This window comes from Myiozetetes cayanensis, unplaced genomic scaffold, assembly GCF_022539395.1.
Source record: "Myiozetetes cayanensis isolate MyiCay16 unplaced genomic scaffold, myiCay2020 scf9, whole genome shotgun sequence".
Taxonomy (NCBI): domain Eukaryota; kingdom Metazoa; phylum Chordata; class Aves; order Passeriformes; family Tyrannidae; genus Myiozetetes; species Myiozetetes cayanensis.
This window is the reverse complement of record NW_026088185.1, coordinates 23,959,622-23,981,350: the sequence shown is the minus strand read 5'-3', so window position 1 is coordinate 23,981,350 and position 21,729 is coordinate 23,959,622. Positions and strand designations below refer to the sequence as shown.

The following is a 21,729-nucleotide window of genomic DNA, read 5'->3' as shown; positions in this document are numbered from 1 at the left end:
TGTGAACAGTCAGCATTTGCAGAGCACCTAGCTTTGAAGAGGTTTCAGTGTTTCACAGTTGAGCAAGGACCCCTTACAGCATTCCTAGAAGGAAGTGAAGATCTCCAGTCCTGCTTCATGGTGGCATGAAAGGGTCCTTTGTATCACCACAGGTGAATCCAGGTCCAGAGAGACTATATCTAGATGTAGCAGCTATGTGCCCACTGGATGTCCTTGTCCCCATATAATTGATGGAGGTCTAGTCAATGTTGACAGCAGAGCCCCGGGAGTGAGTCAGCTAAGCAAATGTAGGTGTCTAGCTCTCCAGCTCCACTGACTGTATTGACTAGGGGCACAATTACCTACCTCAAGATGTTTTCCACTCAGAAATCATTGCGTAGGCATGAGTCAAGCTCTTGATTTTTCACTGCCTAGACATCCAGTCCACATGCAGACACCTACGTTGCGACACTCACATTGAGGTGTCTGCAATTCAGATCCGTGTCCCACCTCGGTGATGTGACCATAATCATGGCTTATTTACAAAGCTCAGAGAAGAAGCTGAGATCTCTGGTTGCTCTTCATCCTCTTTCATCCGCTTGAACTGGAAGAGGAACTTCCTCTAGTCAAGCCAACACCACGGGGGAACTGCTCCAAAAGTTTCCTCTTAGAGCCAGAGAGCAACCCTCTACCTTGGTTGGCACCTGTTATCCAGTGACCAAGCTGCCCTCTTGATTCTAAAATCTGGAGGTTTTTAGTACTGATCTCTGGGTTAGCTCTCACCTGAGAGGACTGTGTTTGCTGCTCAGTTCCCCACACTGTTCTAGTCCTTTTTCTCTAGCAGGAGGGCAAACCCTGGCTCTGCAGGAAGCAGAGACGGCCCCCTCCGAGCACTCATGGAGGCAGGCCATGTGGTTTTCCTCCATATCACACTGTGCTATTGCCTGGATATCTTCTAACATGAGGTGAATACCATCCTGCCTAGGAACTTTTCTTTGCCACTTGTACTGTCCAGCAAGGGCTCACTACTCTTTCACGGTCACAGCCCTGACATCCTAGTGTCAGAAAGTGCTCAAGCCTAAATCAAGTTCTGAAACATCCTTGTATCTTGGATCTTTCCAGGTCAGCCTGCTTTCATGACTTGCTGAACTTCCTGGATGGTCAGTCAGATGGAAAGATCTTTTTCAATGGATGAACACTGAGCAATGATAAGAGGATTGAAACAACAGAACACACGCAGGCCTGATCTGTGAGCCATTGTGATTCAGCACAGTTGTGATGCACTGCTAATCACCACACAGCACTGGACATGCCATGCACATATTACTGGGAGGAACAGCCAAAGTGCAGATCTGTAACTGGAAATGTACCACTAACAGCGAAGAGTAGTCATATTCCAAAAGAACACTTTCCTCACAGCGACATCCCTGGATGGGGGAGCTCTTGGCTGCTGTGTTGTGTCTCCAACCCTGTAGTGAGCTCAGCAGAGTCCTCCAGGAAAATGCCTGGCAGCAGCTGAAACTCTGCTGCATCTGCTCCACAGCCCAGATGTGCACCATGCCATCAATCTGCCCTCTGCAGGAAAACGTGACCCTCAAATGACCACTTAATCCCCTTCTCAATCCAATTTGGCTCAGCCATGTGGCATCTGCCTTCTCCCACACTGCCACAAACACTTAGAGCCAGTCCCTGCTCCACAGTGAGCGCTGGGATCAGCACATGCTGCAGCAGTGCCTGGGGGCTGGCTGCTGCCTGGAGATTGTGAAGAACCTCCGAAGACAGAGGGGTTGTGGAGTGTGCTGGTGGGAACTCAGGTTCCTGACCCTCATGGTGTTCTGACCATCCCATACAAGCCCTGAAGCCCAGAAGCAGAGCAATGCACTGGAGATACCTACCTCCAATGCTGCTCTGCACATTTCAGGAGTGAAGGAAGACAGCTCAAGGCAATGTAGACACAGTGATTTAAAAGGAAACATATTAAAGATGGTCACATGAGTGCAGATGTGTCCCAGAAGTTGTGCCATAAGCATTTACAGGTAGTTAGGTATCTGGCAAAAATCCCTCTCTCTCCCTTGACAGGATACAAATCACAGGAAGGGCTATTATTCATGATGCAGCCCACCCGTTAGATGTGAAGCTGTGTCAGAGGGTACCAAACAGTGCTGACCAGAAGGACTCATGGGTTTTACCTCACCCTGGGAACACATACTACAGGGCAGTCTGAGAAAGGTGACTCAGTGGGTGAATGTTTGTTCCAAACATGGTTAAAGCAGGCCAAATGGGAGGGATCTGGATGGTTTTCCCAATCTCCATGCATTTGTGCAGCCTCTTTTTGACTCATCAGCACCTCCAGCATACAAACAGCTAAGGACCTTAGGAGCATTTACCTAGGGGTAAAGACCTTGGCCTGTACTGGTGGTTGGTGACTGTATGAAAATGCAAAACAGCTGTCAGTGGAAGTGAGTTTTGAACTCCAAGTTGTTTCATTTCCAGCTGAGCACATTTTCTCTTATTTTACAGGATACAGAAAGAACATACTCTCTTGTGCCTAAGCACCACTCCTTGTCTCTGCAATACAACAGAACAAACAGCCTAATCAGGCCAAAATGCAGAGCATGCTGAAACTGGGAACATTCAGGATGTATTTGAGAGAAGGTGAAAATCCCCCCTGTAGCCTAGGAGGGCTGGTATCGCTGCTCCAATCACATTGCTTAGGGGTAGAGGATTATCTGGTGAGAAAAGGCAGTTACATTCCCCGTTGGAGACACATCACCTGAAGGGGATGAGTTACAGATCCCTGACCCCCATTTGAAGGAGACACAAATGTGGGGAGAAGCTGAACTGGGATACAAAGAAGCAAGGAGCTGATGAATGGCATTGGGCTTTTTTGGTGGCAGTGGGATAGCCCATGGGAATGAATGAGTGAGGCTCCATGAGATACAACACGGCCTTGTGCTGATCAGAGAAGCAGAGCATGTGTTTTCCAGCTTCGTCTGTCCCAAGATCATTCCCCTGCATCTTCTGTTTCATCACAGAAACCCAATCTCAGTAGCCTTCTCACATCCATTACAAGGAAAAATAGCTGGATCCAACCCAAACAGAAAACAGAGCCACGCTATGGTAGCAAACCTCCTGCCAGCTTCAGAGATTGCGACATTTGCCCCATATGTTTCTGATCCTCCCAAACACACGCAGAGCAGCTCAGTTACACACACACACATTTGTATGCCTTTGCAAATCATCTCTGATGTGGGGCCTCTCAGAGTGCTCCTTAGAAACCCATAAGCCTGCAGCAGTACCTGCATCCCCTTTGGCTTACTACAGCAATAAGAACTTCTGAAGAGTCCCAGCAGCTTAGCTCGCTTTCCTACTGACAGATGCATTTTGGATGCCTCTGATTGAAATTCCTCCTCTTGTTAAGTTGCACAGAATTATTTCTGATATTCTCTCTGCCATTCATGATCACTTAACTGGTCTACAATTGTTCCCCTGGTCACCTGGCTCTCCAATCCAGCTGAGTTTGCTACAGTGATGGAGCAACACGTAGGGTTCTGCAGGCTTGGGGAAGAGGTGTTGCTATCAACTACCAATTACCAAAGATACTGGTTCATGCTTTCATGTCATCCCAAGTAGTGCTGCATCAGCCTCCTCCATGCCTGTGCTGCCTGAAGGGCAAGTACCATTCAGCTGTGTGTGACTGCCCTGTTGGGAAGTGCCCTTGAAAGAGGCGGACTGAACTAACAGATCTTGAACTGGGGTCAGTGGAGAAGCCTCTAAAACTTTTATTATGCAGTTCCTTTGTTTTCCAAAGTGTACAGTTTTCTGAAATACTACAGTACTGCGTTCAAACTTGCTAGTTCACCTTCTGCTGGCAGATGGATCTTTTTCCTGCCTTTTTGTAAAGAGAATTAAGAACAAAGACAACAGCAAAACCAGAAGTTCTCAGAGCAATGGAGCCAAATAATGTGTAGGTTCCCCCTGAATTGAACTTGGGAGTAAAGTGGCTTCTTTGATGTCTAGTAGCTGTGGACCTCTTATGACAGTTCCCCTCCCTAGCATCACAAACCCAATATGGGGGGGTATGCCCCCTTGGCCACACATTTTCATGTACCTCATAAGAGCTTAGGGGTTCTGCAGCCTTTATTTATCAAAGGTGGGTGAATCTGGCAGAGGAGCTTAAATGTCACAGAGTGTATCTTGTGGATTTATAAACAGAACTGACACGGATAAGTACTGATGCTTAGGGAAGTAAGTAAGAAAAAAGAGAAAAGAATATTTTTCATTTTTATTAAAGCACATCTTGGGATAGGTTTTGAACAGCTTTCCAGGCAAATTAATTGAAGGCAGAAGGCAAAAATGGCTGTAGAAAGGAGAACGGCTGTAAGCTTCCAGAAAGCAGCAAATGAAACATAATGCTTCTGTTTGTTATTAAGAGGCTAATGGCTGTTTTTGCAGTAATTAGACATTGTATAATAAATTTCAGTTATATTGCATATTTTTGAGGATTCATAATTTTTCAAGATCTGCTTTTGTAAAGTTGAAAACCTTAGTTACAGATCTCTTTTTGCTTATCCTTCTGTTCAATTTAAACAGAAACAGTTCTTGCTCAATCAAGCTTTTCTACAGCCAGCATTTCTATAAGACTCAGATTTGAAATAGTATCACCTCTTGGAGGTTTAGTCATTATTGGATCAAGAAGTGTCCTGGCTATGACAAAGAGAAATATCTGAGCCTTTGCTATTATTAGCGATGTTTGTTCTCATTCTTCAAGCTATAGAGGGGAAGCTATTTTCCCTTGTTATTTATCTGACTACCATTACAAAAATCTCAGCCCCTGTCCAAATCCATCCTGGGGAATTAGAGCATACATTTAATCCTATCTTTCGCACAAGCTCTTCCTAAAATCACTGTAAAAGCTAAGGGGAGATCTTACTGCTGTCTTCAGCCACGTCATAGAAAGGTACAGCAAGAAAGCCAGGCTCTTCTCCAAGCTGCATGGTTACAAGACAAGAGGAAACATACAATTTGAAACATAAGAAATATGATTATAAATAAAAAATAGAATCCTCACACTTTCACCATAAGGGAGGTCAAACATTAAACCAGGAGCCTGAGCGGTGCATGGAATAATTGTCTTTGGAGCTATCCAGCTCTGGGTATCTGGGTATCTGATCTGGTCAGATCTGCTCGAGTAGGCATTGAACAAGATGACCTCCTAAGGTTTCTGCATCCGAAATTATTCTGGGGTTGTGTGATTTTGTTTGATCTGAGCTACAATACTCAGAATTGTCATCATCACCTGACATTCGCATCACATGCCTGAGCACACCTTCAAAGAGATGAGGCTCTTGTCTGGTGTCGCCAAGAGAGAGGTGAAAGAAGAAATCTTATGAATAGATGCAGGTTGGGAAGGCCAGGGACTCTCCTGCAGATTTCATGTGTCTGCAAGAAGGGTAAGAAATTAACCATAAGGAGTAGGAAAGAGAATAACGATGGCAGCTGGGCCAGGTCATGACAATTTAGCAAGCTGGACTTTATGTAGAAGTCCTCACTGCAGGCTATGGGGGCTGTAGAAATGTTTTTCTTAGAAATGATGTAGCCATCTCACCTATGAAGAAAATTTTCCAAATGTGGGTTAAATGTAGGTGACAGCACTTCTGCTCTCATATGTCAGAGGAGGCTATGAACTGTGTTTTTCCTAACTAGCTGAATCCCATGAGTGTTTTTCCAGGCTGAAAGTTTCTTGCTTTTAATCTGATGTGGAATAAAACTGTCTTCAAACACAGAACTTCTTCCATGAGGGAAATCTTCTCTGCCAGCTAGCCCAAGGGTTTTTGAAGCTGGTTTCTAAGGATGCACACAGTACACAGTACTTTCTGTGACAGAAAAGACAAAAGTTGATATGCAAAGACAGTTTCAGTTCTCTTGTTTTCCCAGATTTTCTCCTTGGGCACTGCAACAATATCCCATTGTTGGGAGACCTGAAAATCAAGATGGGGTATTTCTTCTCCAGTCCTTGTACAGCTATTAACCTTCAAGCAGGAATTTCATTCAGGGAACTTATTTCACTGCTATTATAGAGAGGTTCAGACTAGACTGGCCCAATAACTCCCTCTGGCCCTAAATCTTGTACGATTGCATGTCTCTTCAACGTTAAGGAAATGTTGGGTTTTTATGTCCTGAATGTGAACTCTTTAGGGCAAGAAAAGCCTTTGCTTCACTTCTTGGTGCAATGCTTGACATACTGACATCCTGTAAAGGTTACCATAGTATTAAAATAAAGAATGGTCTAGAGACCAGGAGCACCCATAACTCTCCTTCTGCCTCTTGTGCAAACCCTCTCTTTAATTACTTAACTGCTATTTCTCTCCAATACAGTATTTTATTATTACCTACTTTTCTTGAATGCTCATCTGATCCGTCTTAATGTTCTTTTAATATCGCTTGGAATGGGATAATAATATTCTTGTACTTTTCCAGCACTTTAAATCCTGACAGGTCCTAGTGTGCTTAACAAGGAGAAGAGGGAAGTGCTTCATTCATCAGACGGTGCAAGGTCATGCAACATATCAGTCAAGCTGAGAAGAACACCTGATACAAGAAAAAGCAGTGGGGTGTTTGGAGGGGCAGCTTTAGCCCATCACCCCCCAACTTGCAGAAAGGGCAAACCATCCATTGAGCTTTAGTTCACCACCTGCATGAAACTGCTGGGTAGGTGCTGATGTGATGTGGGTGAAGTGTCAGCAGGATTCCTGTGTGCTGATACTGTGTGTTATGTCTTCAACAGATTCTTCCACACAGCTTTCTTAGCTTTCCCAAAGACTGAGAATTGGAGTAAAAAACTATACAGGATCTGTCTTGGTAAGGACAGGGAACACTGATGGGCAGGGACATGCACATGGAAGTTCTTGGAAAACCACTTCTTCCATCAAGATACCAGTCAAAGAAGGGAGCTGCTTGGTTTTGACTCAGGGGAAGCAGGGCAATGCCTGTGCCAGAAAGTTGGAGAAAGAGGGATCACAGAAATGAAGGCAAGAAACGAGGATCTGATAAAGTATATGTGAAACCTCAAAGTAAGCAAATGAAGACCTAGGCACAACATGAATACAGAACAGGGAAATGAGAGAAAAGAATCTCAAGCTGGGGGTACGGTTAATGCCCAAGTGACACTATTAGTACAAGACGGTGGAGGAAATGTGAGCCACCCAAACCATAAAGTGATTGGAGAGGCAGGAGATAAGTGGGGGGCAACATTTCAAACAGGACTGGCAAGAGCCCTAAATCTGTCAGGAAAGCCATATTCAGCCTTGCTGAGAGAGGCTTTAACTGGGGCAGAGAGCAGACACCTAAACTGAAGCAGTGAGGATCCACTGCTCCTCTTCCAGGTGGCTATAAACGGGCAGGGACAGGACCAGCCCCAGCCATAAGTCTTATCTACGGCAGTCAAGGGATCCTTAAAGAAAAGCACAGTTGCTCCTCCAGGCTTTTCCTCCCAAGTCTCCTCAGGAGGCAAGGCAGAAGAGCTCAAGTCATTAATGACCTGAAAGATTCAACAGACTTAATGCTCAGCGCATCCGCAGGCCCTCCTGGAAGGGGCTGCTACTGGGGAAAAAGGGATACAATTCAGTAAGGCCAAATACAGCTACTCCACTGAGACAGTGATGCCAAGTGCACAGAGCCAGGGTGGAGAACTGCCCAAGAAGCAGCTCTGAAGGACGTGGAGACCATATGGGATCATGAGTTGAGTAACGATCAATAATCTTCTGCTGTTCCATAAACAAATAAATAAATAAACAAGTAAATTAATAAATAAATAGAGCAAACATTACCCTCGAATGGATGACTTCTGTTACTTGTTAAACAAGATTCAAGACCTTTCTGCACTGCTCAGCACTGACGAGGATTCAGCTGGAGAATTGTTTCCAGTGCATTTAAAACAAAATATGGACTACTGGGTGAGAGTCCAGAGGATAACACCAAGGATGATTAGCAGTCTAGAAAACGGGTCATAAGAGCAAAGGCAGAATTGGAATTGTTTGGCCTAGAGAAGAACAGGGAGTGTTATGGCTTCAATTGTCACCTGAACTTGTCCTGAAAGGATGAATTTTCACTGTGTACCGACTGGAAAATGCCTTCAGTTACTTACTTCTTGGAAAATAAGTAAAGGTAAAAATAATGAGTTGTTCTCCTAATGGGAGGGCAAGAAGAAAGGAGCTTCAGCAGGAAAGATGGATTCTCCAACCATACTCATCCTTAAGAACTGGTTAGATTAGCCTCAGGATTTTGGATGGGTGGACTCATTCTCTTGAGACCTGGGCAATGCCCTGTGCTTGGACATGATCAGTGCATGGATTAAAAAACAGAAGCTAAACCCACATAGCACCAGGGGTACAACAGCAGTCACAAGGAACAACTTCACAGAGGCTGCAGCCACAGGACTCTTCAGGCATGAGGGCAAACACCTCCAAATGCTTATGCACTATAAGCCTTAAAGGTGCCTCTAACACTCATCTCTTAGCTAATGGCACATACTTTTGCAGGGAAAGGTGACCCCACAGCCTTACCTTAAACGTAAACACACGGTCAGTCAAGCAATCCGTGATAAGCTTCTGCTAAGAACAACATGCAAGGACACCACAAAGACAGTAGCAGTCTCTGGCCTCCAAACTGTTATTTTCTCTCCTGTTCTGCAAAATTGTTTTGTATGTGGACTTGCTGGTCTAAATCCTGTGATTCCATGGTAAAGAGTAAGTCAGTCCAATTCTCCAACCATAATGGAAGTTCGTCAGGAAGTTCTTCTACAGAGGAGACAAAGCTTTTTCAGGGTTCCTTTCAAGATTGAGCTACCCCATCCTCCATGGAGTTTACACAATTTTCCCCAAGCACAGCCTGGTTTCTCCAACAAATACAAGGCACTAGATGCAGGTAAGAATAAAACATAGTCATATCATCAGTGTTCAAGCTGCACACAGAGGAGGCTTGGATATGATGGTAAATAGGCCATAGGAAAACCTGTGTAGAGTAGAATCAGATAGGATGGGTGTGGCCAAGATCTGATGCGTGAATTGACTTTAGCCAAGAAGAAGAGAAAGAAGAGGAGGTGAGAGAAAACCACCAAAGAGCGTAAATGAGAAATGACATGAGAGAAGAAAATATGTGTGAGGATTTCAGGGTATGGGCCCGGCCACTGGAATCAGTCTGCCCACCATGATTTTGCCTTACCCTTTCTCACAGAGGGGCATGGGGACAGCCCATTTATAATCTACATACATTTCCAGGTCTTGCTGTTATTTTCTTCATCAGAAGAAAGTCATCACTCATCACTCTCCACTGCCAAGAATGTAATCTGTTCTACTGCAACCAGTGATAAATCAGAAAAGGATAAAAGGTAGGTTGTGAAAAGATGGGGGAAGATAAGAAAGTCTTCAGCATCAAGCAATTCATTTTAGGTAAGCAATCTTGATTAACAAAGGAAAAGGAGAAAGATAAAAAGTTAACAAGCTATTCTGTAAGTCTGGTTTCCCATGGAAACCATATGATGATGGGGTTGTTCTTTTTTTGTCTAATGGGATACACATTCCTGTTAAAGCAGTTGTTCCATCTGAAGCTTTGTCCTCCATGTCCTATAGTGTCTAGCACAGAAAATGCTATCATCTCTCCCACAACAGGACATTTCTGGCTTTCCTCTTCTTCATCCAGCTAGTTTTCATGAAACTTACAGGAATTTAATCCCTTTCAGATCTCTATTCTCTGCCAAATTGGCTGAAATTAGCCAGTAGGTTTAGAGAAGGGCTGATGAGCATAAACTAACAGCTACCACATGGCTTTATTCCTTTAGCAATCAGCTACCTGTGGGATGGCCAAAGATATAGACCAGTAACAACTGTAGTCTATCTTATTATCTTACTTGGCCTAGGAGTGTTGGAGACGCGTGCAGCAGACACACAGGACACACAGAATCACAGATTTTTGGCACAACCACATTTCTGACTTCAGGACTGGGCCAGCCTTGAATGGAAAAACACAAGTGAGAGCAAAAGGCTGCCACAGAGGAGGCCCTTGCTGAGAATGAATTTTTGCTTGAAAGACAACCTGAATGCAATTCAGTTTTGTATGAACAGAGCCCTTCCAGAAGCAAGTGTTGCCTTTGTGGAAATAACAGTGACTCTATAGATGCAAACAATGGAGCTACACGCTTTTGCATTGCTTGTTCTGTCACTAACTGACATCAGCCACTGGTAATCATGGCCTGAAATGTATATTTAAGAAACAGTGACACAAACACAGACAAGTTCCTTCATGAAGCCTTTTATATGGGGAAAAGTGGAAGAAAAGAAAAACTGCTGCTCAGGCTAGCTAGTGGCACCAAAATAAATGGGTCAGGAATCAGAGTTTCAGCAAGCACACAAGGTGAAAACCCTGTCTTCTGGAGCAATTAAAAGTCAATGGGATTAGTGGCTTTCACTATTATTTATAGAAACCCCGCTGTGTGCACAACATTATTGAAATACAGGGGTCAGGTCTCTGTTACTGGATGCCTACACTTTTGCTGTTGAAGTTAATGGGAGCTTTGCCAATCAACTCTGTGGCAACAGCATCTAAATCTAAAATAGATGGCATCCTGGGCTCCATTCAGTTGATGGCTCAAGCAAAGCTTTTGCCAAAGCCAAGAATGTTCTGCTTGCACAGCACAGATTTGATCCTGGGACAGATGAAACAGGAGAATTAACTACAGAGGTATTAAGATTCAAAGATGGGAAGGCAGGGAGGTGGACTGAATGTCACAGGAAGCATCTTCTCTTCCTTTCTGTCATAAATTACAATATACAGATTGAAATCTAAACAGCTGCATCCCAGAATCTCTTAGTCTTCAGTTTTAGCAGAACTGGCTGTTTTCCAATGAATGATTCTCTTTCTAACACCAAGTTAATGAACCCTGTGGGAATACACCTATGAAAGGACATGGATGGGAACCCTGCACTGTCACTCTGTGATTTAATGTTTGAAAAGAGCATCCTGATGGTCTAGCCAGTTAGGACAGACCCCATGAAATACCAGCATCTCCATTCCCAAGTTTTCCTGGCTTTGGACATGCTTGTGATGATGGCTGCACTGTTGTTTCTTCTTCCACTCATTCACTATCACACTTGTGCCTTGCATTATGCCACAGTCTGCCTCTTTTCCTCTTTGTCTCACTCCAGAAAACATGCACCTGATTCTCCTTGATCTTACAATGTTGTAAATCAGAAATCAGGCATCCCAGAGACCTTCTGCACTCCTCTGTGCTGCTGAGAGACCAGTCTGTAGACTGGCAATATTTCCTGGCTTAGCTCATGCCTTTTCTGCAAATCCTACTAGGCAGGGGGCTAAAGAGGCCTTTTGCCTCTGCTTGGAACAGAAATGGGGCTGAGATTCCCAGTGGTTATTTCAAGTGCTTATTTCAATATGCTAATGACCAGCCATTCAACAGTACTGACCATTCACTGATCTTACCTAGGGCCTCAAGAATGTGTGTTAATACAGACCGAGTCATTTAGAATCATCTTAGCTCTATAGAAGTCCTGGACATGGCAGGTGCCTTGATGATGAAGATATTACATTACATGTGCATGAAATCCAGACATGGATCTCACTGGTTACGCACAAGAGGCTGGTGAGCTGTGGGGCTAGAGACCAGCCCCAAGGCTTTGCTCTTCAGTCTTGCCCTGATCTCTAGATTGGCTTCAGATGTGATGTGTGAATTTTACTTTCAGAAGTGTTATCATTAATTGTACTGACACTAAGTATTCTTAATAACCACATGGCTTTACAATCACTCATTAAACTTTAGCTCCTTGTCTTGCTGATGTCCTGCAGCAAGGAGCTCCACAGCCTAATTACATATCACATGGAAATGTATGCCCTAATATCCATTGTAAGTTGTCTTCCCTTCCAATTTCCTTGAAGGTCTTCATGTTCTCATATTAAGGAGTTGGTGTCCCAAAAGTCTACAGGGAACAATGGTGGGAAGGATAGTCTATTTTCAAGCATTTCTACCGAATACTGAGCTAAGTCCAAGCCTGCAAGTAAAAGAGTCCACAGACTGGTCTCTCTGATCCTCCTTAGCCAACCAAATCTATCTGCACTGACTTTTCAAATCTCCGTCTTTATAGCATCTTTCCCCAGAACAGAGAAATAGAGAAATGAAGACTGAAACTGATATGTAAGAAAAGATGTACACACACTCTAGCTGACAATCTAACAAGCAATCCTTGAGACATCTGGATTTCCAAATTATCTCATTTTTATTTAAGAATGCTTTTGTATTTATTTTCAGCACCGCTAGCACCACTTCTGAGATCCCAAACTCTGCAGGACTGCTAACTCCTTGTGACATGGGCAAACAGTTTATCTGCTGATGTGAAGGGACTTTTCACCCATGTTTTTTCCTGCTCATCTCCATGACTTGCTCTCAGCTTGGAACTGTACCAAATACTGTGAAACATTTGTGAGAGCAGAGCTCATCTTCGTTTCTTTCTCTTGCAGAACATTGTCAGAGATCCAGGAAAGCAGACAAAATTCTGCAAACACTGAGCATTACCCAAAACAGAAGAAAATACTCCAGCATTTTTCTTTCTCACTTTCTCCCCAGAGCTTTGCCGTTCAATCCAGACTCTCAGAATTTCCTGACACAACGGTGCAGGACGTTCAGTCATTGAAACCTTCGAAAATGCCAAGCAAGTCCCCGAAAGGCAATGCCATTACCAAGTGCAGAGTTCAGTCTCTCAGCTTTCATGATGTTAAGCTCTCATTTTCAATGAAAGTAGTTGCCTTTTTCAACTGCCAGACCTGAGTAGAGCTTGCTGGTCGTGCCCCCAAATGGGAGCCCAGCTGCTGTGATCCCCTGGTCACCAGATCCACTCTTTCTTGTCTGCAACTCGCATTTCTCTCGAGTAACATGCAAGGATCAGAACAGTTTCACAATAATGAGCTGTCCTCCTTCCTACAGTCCTCAGCACATTTTCAAATGAAAGAATCAGCTTACCCATAAGAGCCACAAACAAACATGAGGAGCTTAAGATATAAGCAATTCAGTAGCCTGAAATATCATGCATGTTGGGCAATCATAAATTTAAAGTGAAAATCCCTACTGATTTTGTTTTGCATTAGATATTAAGTAAAACCTACTGCAAAGCCAGATTACTAAGAAACCTTTTTGGCTGTTGTTTTGGTTGGGGTTTTTTTTTATATCAAAACAGGATTAAAACTTCTTTTGGAGATTCACTGTCATTTTATCTGGGTAAATAAGCTTAGAGTGCCTAACAGTCAATTTATAATGATGCCTTTTGTTCTTGGTAGCGTGATGCCACCCTGCAAATTTGCCCACAGCTGCAGCAGTTTCAGATGGTTTTGACAGGTAAATAAAACACTGTTTATATCTGTCATTGTCATTAATCTACAGAGTAAAGAACTAGCAATTATATTTTGTTTCCAAGCAGATAAATTTTCATGATGGTCTTGGCAGAGGTGGTATAAAATAATGTGCATCTATGACTTTTATAGTTGCGAGAGTCCAAAACATGAAGAGTCTTTGCTCAGCTGTTGAGCTGGAAAACAAATGGGAAATAAAGACTAAACCAGTAGTAACCAACCATAATAACAAAGAAAAGGAATTTGGGAACTAGCCTTGTTGGATTTTTATTGACATAAGGGCCAAGTAAACCAAATTGCAGGTCTTGACATCATCTGCATGGATTCAGCACTCAGTTATTCTGAAACATGCTTCCAGGAAGCTGTGTCAGGATCTGGGGATCTGGCTGTGCTTTAAAACCCCATGTTTTGGGCCTCCATAATGATTTGTGTTTCCCAGCTGCTGCAGGGCAAAGGGTTTCAGATACTCCTCAAGCTATGCTGGTGAAGAAAAAATTATTTACAGAATAAGGTAAAGCTCAAGGATGAGTGGCAGAATCCAGCCATAAGTGTCTTATTATATTGGTCAGAAACTCTGAGAAGCAAAAAACAGAGAAATCCTGGTGAAACTCTATTAGATGCCAGTCACGTCTGCTCAGCTTCTCACTCAGGTAGGCTGGCAGATGGTCAGCAAATAGTCTCACTTTTACAATGCAACCTACACTGGTTTTCAGTGTGAAAATTAGCATCCAATTATTTTCAAGCATTAATGTTCTCCAAGGAAGCAAGCTACCTTTATTTTAATTCTGCTTAGGTTCTATTTGCTCTGACACGTAAGCCAATCTTGCAGGTGCTACGTCTCATGTACACAGGCAGAATGGCAAGCCAGGGAAGAGTACTAGAAATGTGGAATAATGCAAATTCTCAGGGAGTCAATTGCACGGCTTCCAACTTTTAGAAGAGACACGAAGAAGACAAATAAGTGAGGAGGGCATATGGTATCTCCAAAAAGGAATTATTTTTCCCATCCCCATCTAAAAGCCTATGGTCAAAACTGTCTCAACTATCACCTGCATAAACCGTTAGAGAAGGGTACTGAGCACTGAGCTGTGACCTATGGGACCCTTGGTACGACACATGCAGCAAGGCTGTGAATATGGTGATGGGTTGGTGGCAGGCCCTGCTTCTCCCAGAGAAGAATGGAAGCCCATTCCGCACCTCCCAGCCCCCACCACCACCATCCTCAGACCAAGAAAAGGGAAGGCATGATCACTGCATTACACATATAGGTAGCTCTGGGAAATGCAGGATGTGTGCCAGAGCGTGGCCACTCTCAGGTGAGAACTGGCTTTCCTTAGCAGAGCACACAGGTCCATGAAGGGGAAAGAAGGCATGGGGCAAACCCCATTCTGCTCAAGATTTCAATGTATTACCTTACATGCCATATTCTGTGCCCAAAATGGAAATAGCATCAGGAGAGCCGAACCTCTTAACCCTTTCCCATGCAAAGATCCCCTATTAAGACAGTTAATGGGACTATCCCAAGTAGTAAAGGCTATCACCATATATGGGCTTGATCCCACAAACAGAGGTCTGCAGCCTTCCTTGCCACCTGCAAGCTGTGCCATGTTAGGTACAAATGTTGCTGGGTACATCACTATAAGGAAGTTGCCAGCCTGAAAATACATGAGCTGCTTTAAATTGTCATTAAATATGGAGAATAATGTCCCAAGGTGGCATCTGATGTTCTAGCATGGTTGCATTTATTTCATTCTCCTGTGTGGTGTAGGGAAACTTGACTGGCCTAACTTCAGTCTGTTCCAAAGAGCATCTCAAGGCTGCAGCTTCAACAGCTAGAGTTGTAACCAGCCAGTTTTCTCCTCCAGCTAATGCAATTGGGAGCATGGGAGCAGGGGAGCACCTGCAGATCTCCTACTAGCTGTTCCCTGGGAACCACTGAAGTGGGGCTGTCTCCTGCCACGTGTCTTTGTACAGACTGAAGCTGTATTTTTAAAAGCAAAAGCAAACAGCACATTAAACTCGTCCTCTGCATCACTTCTGGTATCACTGCAGCTGGGTACCCACAAAGCAACGAAAAGCCCCCCTCGCTGAGCTCCACTCTGCTTCATGAAGGCGTCAGCGCGTCCCTCCCATGCCACAGCTGTACAGCTCTAAGGCTGGGCATGGGCTCCCGGGACAGGGCTGCCGGGCAGCAGAGAGGGATGGAGCAGGCCTCCACCCCACACTTCCCTGGGAAACACTACCGAGGTGCAAAATCCTAAAGCCCAGGGCCTGGGCAGAGGGCAGAGGCTCCGTGGGTTTTGGGTCCTGCTCCGGGCACCAGTGACACCCCTGCAAGCAGCAGGCCCCGTGTCCCGCAGGCTGGGGCATCGCCGCCACCGGTCCCCCCTGCCCCGGCGCCCACCGCCCGCGGCCGCTCACCTGCTCGGGCCCCTGGAAGCAGATCCTGCAGAGCGGTGTGCGGATGCCGCTGTCGACGCTGCTGCCCAGCGAGTAGCGGTCCTCGGCCTTGCCCTTGCCGAAGTCATCCGAGGAGGTGCTGCTGGGCAGGGAGGCGGGCGGCTCCCCGGCGGGGCTGCCCCACTCCTCGGCGGCCGGGCTGCCCGCGCCGCCGCCGCCGCCCGCCGCCCGCCAGCCGGGCCCGCGCCCCAGGCGGAGCGGCCCCGCCGCCGCCTCTGCGCCGCCGGGCATGGGGAGCGGCGGCGGCGGGGAGGGCGGCGGCGGCGCGGGGGGTCTCCGCAGCAGGAAGACCTTCAGGTCATTGAAGAGCATGCGGCAGCGGCACTTGAGGAGGCCTTGGTTTCGCAACATCTGTCTCGGACGGAGGAGCCCGCAGCAGCAGTAGCAGAAAATGCCCGCGCCGGGTGGTATTAACATGTGCCTTTCCTTGGCAGGCGGGCGCGGGGGGGAAAAGAAAAAAGGGGCAGGAGCCGGGCTCCCCGCGGCCGGGGGGCTCCGCGGCGGCCGCAGTGCCGGGGGGGGGGCTGCGCTGGCCGCCGGGGAAGGGACAAAAGCAGAGCCGGAGGGCGAGGGGGCGGAATCCCCGGCAGCCCGCTGCAACCCGGCGGGGATAGCCACTGAAAGAAAAATCCACACCAGAAAAAAAAACAGACTCTGTGCTGCTCGGGGATCCTTTGCCCCCCTCCACAAGTTTGCTTAGAAATCAGCGGGAGGAGGAGGAAATAAATCTCCCACGCCCGAGGGTCCAGGGGCGCAGGCAGCGGACTCGGGAGAAAAGCCACCGATCAGCTCTCGCAACTCCTAAGCCTGTAAAAAAGAAGGGTCCACGTCTCCGGTGGGTGTGGGGAGGAGGGAGAATATGGTTCTCTCGACAGTATTTGGCATCTCAAGTAATTTTCCTTTTTCTTCTATTTTGTAATTTATTTTTCTTTCAATTAAAAAATAAAACCTGATCACACGAATCCTGGTGTGAACCCAGACAAAATAGCAGCTGGTCTGGCTATCAAAATGCAAAATTGGTAGCTGTTGTTATTATCAAAATTGCCTCTTTGACAAAAAAGACCTTCACATTGTTTGTGGGAAAACACCCTACGTTTCCAACACTGTACTCCCAGGTGGCTTCAGATTTTACTGTTGCCTTTAAAAGATTTCATTGTAATTATTAAAAGTCCTGAAAGAAATAATTAGCATTCAATGAGCTTAATCCCAGATGTACTGAGACAAATATATTTTTATATATATAATATATATATCATATATATTTTATATATATTTATATATTCTGACCTTCTCTATTCCAGCAGCTGCCTGGACCACACACAAAAAAAATCAGAGCGAAATTGGTGAGGGAAGGCGGCTGTATTATTCCCTAAGCTGTTACCATCCTGGACCAAAAAAACCCGTCGAAATCGAATCTATTCTTCGCATGTAATTGACCGGGGAAACGTGGATCTTACATGGTCACGTTTCCTTTCCTCCTTTCACAAAACAGGAACGTCATCAAACGCATTGGCAGCTTGTACAGACCATTGTGGATGGCGAGGCGGCCAGGACGCTATCAGCAATTGCAGGAACCTCCTTTTGATGCATTGGACGAGGCTCCTTCTTTCTCTCCACCACCGTCCCCACCTTCATTTTCCTCCCCTTCTGTCCTCCTCCTCTGACTGTTGCTCTCTCTCACAGGCATTGACATTCAACCATCGCAAGTCTGTCGCACTCTCGCTGTCAGGAAAAAAAAAAAAATCGGAGCAGATAATTCTCTTCTTCCTCCTAAAAGGCTCGGATAAAGCACAATGCGCCAGACACATGGGGCAGCATGGCTTATTTTTCGTGCGGCTCCTACCGCTTTGGCAACATCGAGCTGGTGTGCGTGTATGCCTTCCTCCCTCAGCAGCAGCCTCCTCTCCGCTCTCCCATCCGGCTTGCCGTGATGATGTTGCTGTTGCTATCTCCCTTGGATGCAATGGGGAAGGCAGATTGTTTGCAGTGCGAGCGGGGATTTGCAGGAAGGGAGGGGTGGAACGTGGCCGCGCTCTCCTCCCTCCCCGGTTCAAAAAAAAAAAAAAAAAAAAAAAAGGCAAGAAGAAGCAAAAAGGTAGGGTGAGGAGGGGGAGAATCAAGAGAGGAATGGGGCCCTTCCCAGCCTTTGATGCCCCGGGCTGTCGGCTGCCTGCGAAAGCCCACGACGCCGGGGAGGAAGGAGAGGCGGGGCGGGGGAAGGGGCTGGGCGGGCGCTGCGGCTTCAGCACCACGGGGCGCGGACAGCTCCGCCGGGCGGGGCGCGGCGGCTCCGCGCTGCGCTGCGCCCCCGGCCCGCGCCCCGCCCGCACCGCGCCCGCGGCGGCCCCGCAGCCCCGCACCGGCCCCGCCGAGCGCGGCACTGCGGGACGCGGCCCCGCCGCCCCGGGGGAGCCGGAAGGCAGCGAAGCCGCTGCGCCCCGGCGTGTTCCAGGCTGGTTTCCACCTCCCACCGGCCGCTGCGGGGGACCTGTGAAACACGGGAACTTCCAGGGGCAGGTGGCGGCGGCCGCGCGTTCGGTGATGTGCCGGGCAGTGGTGCCGGCTTTACAGGTTCCCAGCAGGAAGCCGAAATCCCACCAACAAACTTTTGCCTGACAGATTAATTAGTTACGGAGGATTTTATGGTCTAATAGATATGATATTATTTTTTCATTTTACTCCAGCAGCGTTTCCTGGCTGATAATTTGTGGTTTTTTTCAGTAGCACGTATTGCAGTAGAAATATGGGTTCCTTGTAGCCCAATGAAGGGTAAATATGACTGAACACTATTGCTTAATTAGAAGAGTTTTGCTGCAAGTAACGAATTGATGCCAAGGCCGATAATTTTTACTTAGCCTGCTTGAAAATTTCAAGTAGCAGCTGCTGGAGGCCATTAGCTTTTCCCTGCAATCATCAACAGAAGAGGCTTTCTCTACATTGTCCTCCTGTATATGTCCAGACCCATCCAGCCTCTGAATACAAGGAGAAACTAAGGTTCTCACTGGGACTTCATATTTGCCATCCCAGGAGAAACAGTTGACAAAGGTGCTGCGTTTGATGAGGACCAAAAGTATTCAATGATAAAGAAGGTCTGAAGGCTTCTAGTGTATGCATTATGGCTAGTGCCAGTGCAGTGTCTCAGCTCAGGGACCAGTGAACGCTCTCCAGATGGCATGCCTGGGTCTGACATCATGTCAACATCTTGAAACTTCAGGCTCCTTAATTTGGTTTCTCCATAGGATTTCCTTAAACTTCTGCTTCAGGAGGCCATAGCAGATACCAGTGCCCAGTCTGGGTTCTCTCACTGGTCTTGTGCATGAGGTCTTCAATGGCAGTGACCTAAGCATTACCACTGATACAAAATTTCATGTCTCTTAAAAGTTGTGCTGGGCCCTAGACAATTATTTGAAATTGTTTCCCCGTAGAAAAAGACGTGACATGCATAAACCACTGTGTCATGATTAGCAGAGGAATCTATGTTGTTACCTAATTAAAAAGGGAGCAAAACTGATTATTCACTACAGGAAAATGAAACCAGCACATGCAATTAATTTCCAGGAAATAAATTACACATTGGGATGCTCTAAAACATTCATCAATGCAGCCTGCCATTCCTCAGAAAAGCTGGGCAGATTTACTGGTGTGGCTCTCTACAATACATTTAAGGCTTCTCAGAATTTCACACGTGTCTAATGGGGTCATTAGAGAAATAATAATGGAAAGAGCATTTTAGAGACTTCCTGAGCGTGCGACAGGCTGGCTAGAGGCCGAGTCTCTGTGTCCATGCTCCCACCAATCACCCCACCCCTGCTTCTTATTGCTTCCATCTTCTTGTCTTGATGTCACCAACATTTTCAAAATGGTTCCATCAATAACAGAATTGGAGAAAAATATATTGTTGTCATCCTTTGCTTGTGTAAAGTATCTTCCATCCTTCCCTCCTGCCCACGCCTGGTTTTACAAAAAGGATCTGCTCAGGGTAGAGGAGATCTTTGTGTTACACTCTGGATTTTAATATATGGGCTGTATGCCCAGAGAGTTGAATGGCTGATAAGTGTGATGAAATAAATAAAACAAATAATAGACCAGGGGTGCTCCATATGCTTCCCAGAGGTGAGTGGCTACTATTATTCCTGTTTCAGTAAATGGGACAACTGCCAATGTTTTCACACTTGGATGCAGCATTCAGGTCCCTTGGTATGGATCAAGGCACCTTGCTTAAAATGCTCTCTGGAAATAAAATACTGGAAGGAGCTGGCCCTAGACACTTTGGCAAGGTTCCAGTGAGAGTCAGGGGCTGTCAGGACGCGAGTGCAGCCTTCCTAAATTTGCTCCACAAGGAGCAATGTGCAACGAATAATGGGCAGTGCCTTCTCCTTTTGCAGGAGGGCCTGTTTCTGGGAGTTTTGATGCTATGTCTCTTGAGCCCACTAACAGTCAAGAGGTTAACATAGGAAAGAAACATATAGGAGACATCAGCTCTGGCACACACTACCTCTGTCCTCCTCAGGTACAGAAAGAGGAACAAAAAGACATGGATCGATCAGCTAAGAGTGGAGAACTGATTCCTCTTGGTTGGTTACATCCAAGGTACTGACTGGGAAATCAGAAGGGGAGATGCCCAGGCATCTCAGCACAGACCTGCAGGCCTGTTTGTTGTGGAAGGATTCAGGTGTCAGGCTGCAGGTTGGTCTCACAGCAGACATTCTAATGCTTTCTAACTCTTTCTAAAGCAGAGTGTGGGCCTATTGGCCCTCAGCTACTGCCTCAACAAGGAGGAAGTATTGCTATTCATGTGCCTCCGCTTCACCTCTCTGTACAAGTCATCACTCAGTGCAGAGGGGGTGGAGGAAGGAAGAAAGAGGGTGGCTAGAGCTGCAGCAATACTTGATCCACCTATGTGACAGCCTGATATAAAATCATACCAGCAATTTCTATTTTTTTAAATGTTGTTAGGTCAGGGATTTAAAAAAAATGGCAGAGATAGTGAGAGGGCAAATGCAAGCAGGAAAGCACTGTGCGGACTGCAGCAGAACAGCCTGAACACAGCATACTGGTCATTGTGCACAAGTATGTGATAGACAGACAATATAAATGCTGATTTGGACAGTGAGGATCAGGGAGCCAGAAAGCTGCCAGAGAAACATTCCTTTGTGTTTTCCATCTCTCAGGAAGTAAACAGTTACCTAAACCCATTTTCTTGCCCACCTACTCGGTCAATAGCTGCACTGCGCCTCCTGCTCCACTTACAGCTCCTTAATGGTGCAGAGGAGCTTTGATTGCCGTGGCGTGGGCCCTGTCCCTCTGGCAAACCATTACTTAAATCCAATACATCGAAGGTTAATACCGCTCTCTCACTGATGGGGAGCTGCTCATCAGCTGAGTACCCTCTGATTGCTTGTCACAACCAGACTTCTGAGTTCTTTTTCCCGGATGGAGATATTAAATAAATCTCAAGTGATGTAATTATCATAACTCAGTTGAGGAAGCTTGTGGGCAGATGGAGCCAGGTGCTGGAGGGAGCTCTGTCACGTTTTCTTTGGTCTTTCTTTCTTTCTGGGCAGTTGCAAATGTGCTGGTGCAAAGGATATTGCTGCTGGGAAGCCAGGCTGATCAGATGGGGGTTATGCATCCTCCCAGCATTCAGAAATAATCCTTGTATTGATTGGAATGATCTTCTCAAAGGACATCAGAAATAATTTCTGGAGTGCTGTGCCTTGGTATATCTGCTGCCTTGGACTCTTGCCTTGGAGCAAAAATCATGGCACTCTGCACATAGGGAGTTTCTGTGCTACTGCTTTTTCCCCAAGCAAAGACTGAACATCCACTCACTCTCTTCCTGCAAGAATCATGGTCTGTCTCTGAGTTGACAGAGAGCAA

At 46.1% G+C, this 21,729-nt stretch overlaps 1 protein-coding gene across 3 annotated transcripts in view; it reads right to left on the bottom strand.

Annotated features, from left to right (window-relative positions):
* MARCHF4 (membrane associated ring-CH-type finger 4) overlaps positions 1-18,039 on the bottom strand; it is a 108,198-nt gene extending 90,159 nt beyond the window's left edge. Inside the window, exons 1-2 of one of the 3 annotated variants that reach the window (XM_050339447.1) lie at positions 17,137-18,039; positions 15,811-17,020 (exon numbers count right to left, since the gene is read on the bottom strand). In XM_050339447.1, the coding sequence (XP_050195404.1) occupies positions 15,811-16,266 (456 nt within the window). In that variant the 5' untranslated portion in view covers positions 16,267-17,020; positions 17,137-18,039. Of the gene's footprint in view, positions 1-15,810 lie in introns of all 3 variants that reach the window. The other 2 variants (XM_050339446.1, XM_050339448.1) reach the window with 2 other exon arrangements.
* Positions 18,040-21,729: the final 3,690 nt, after the last annotated feature.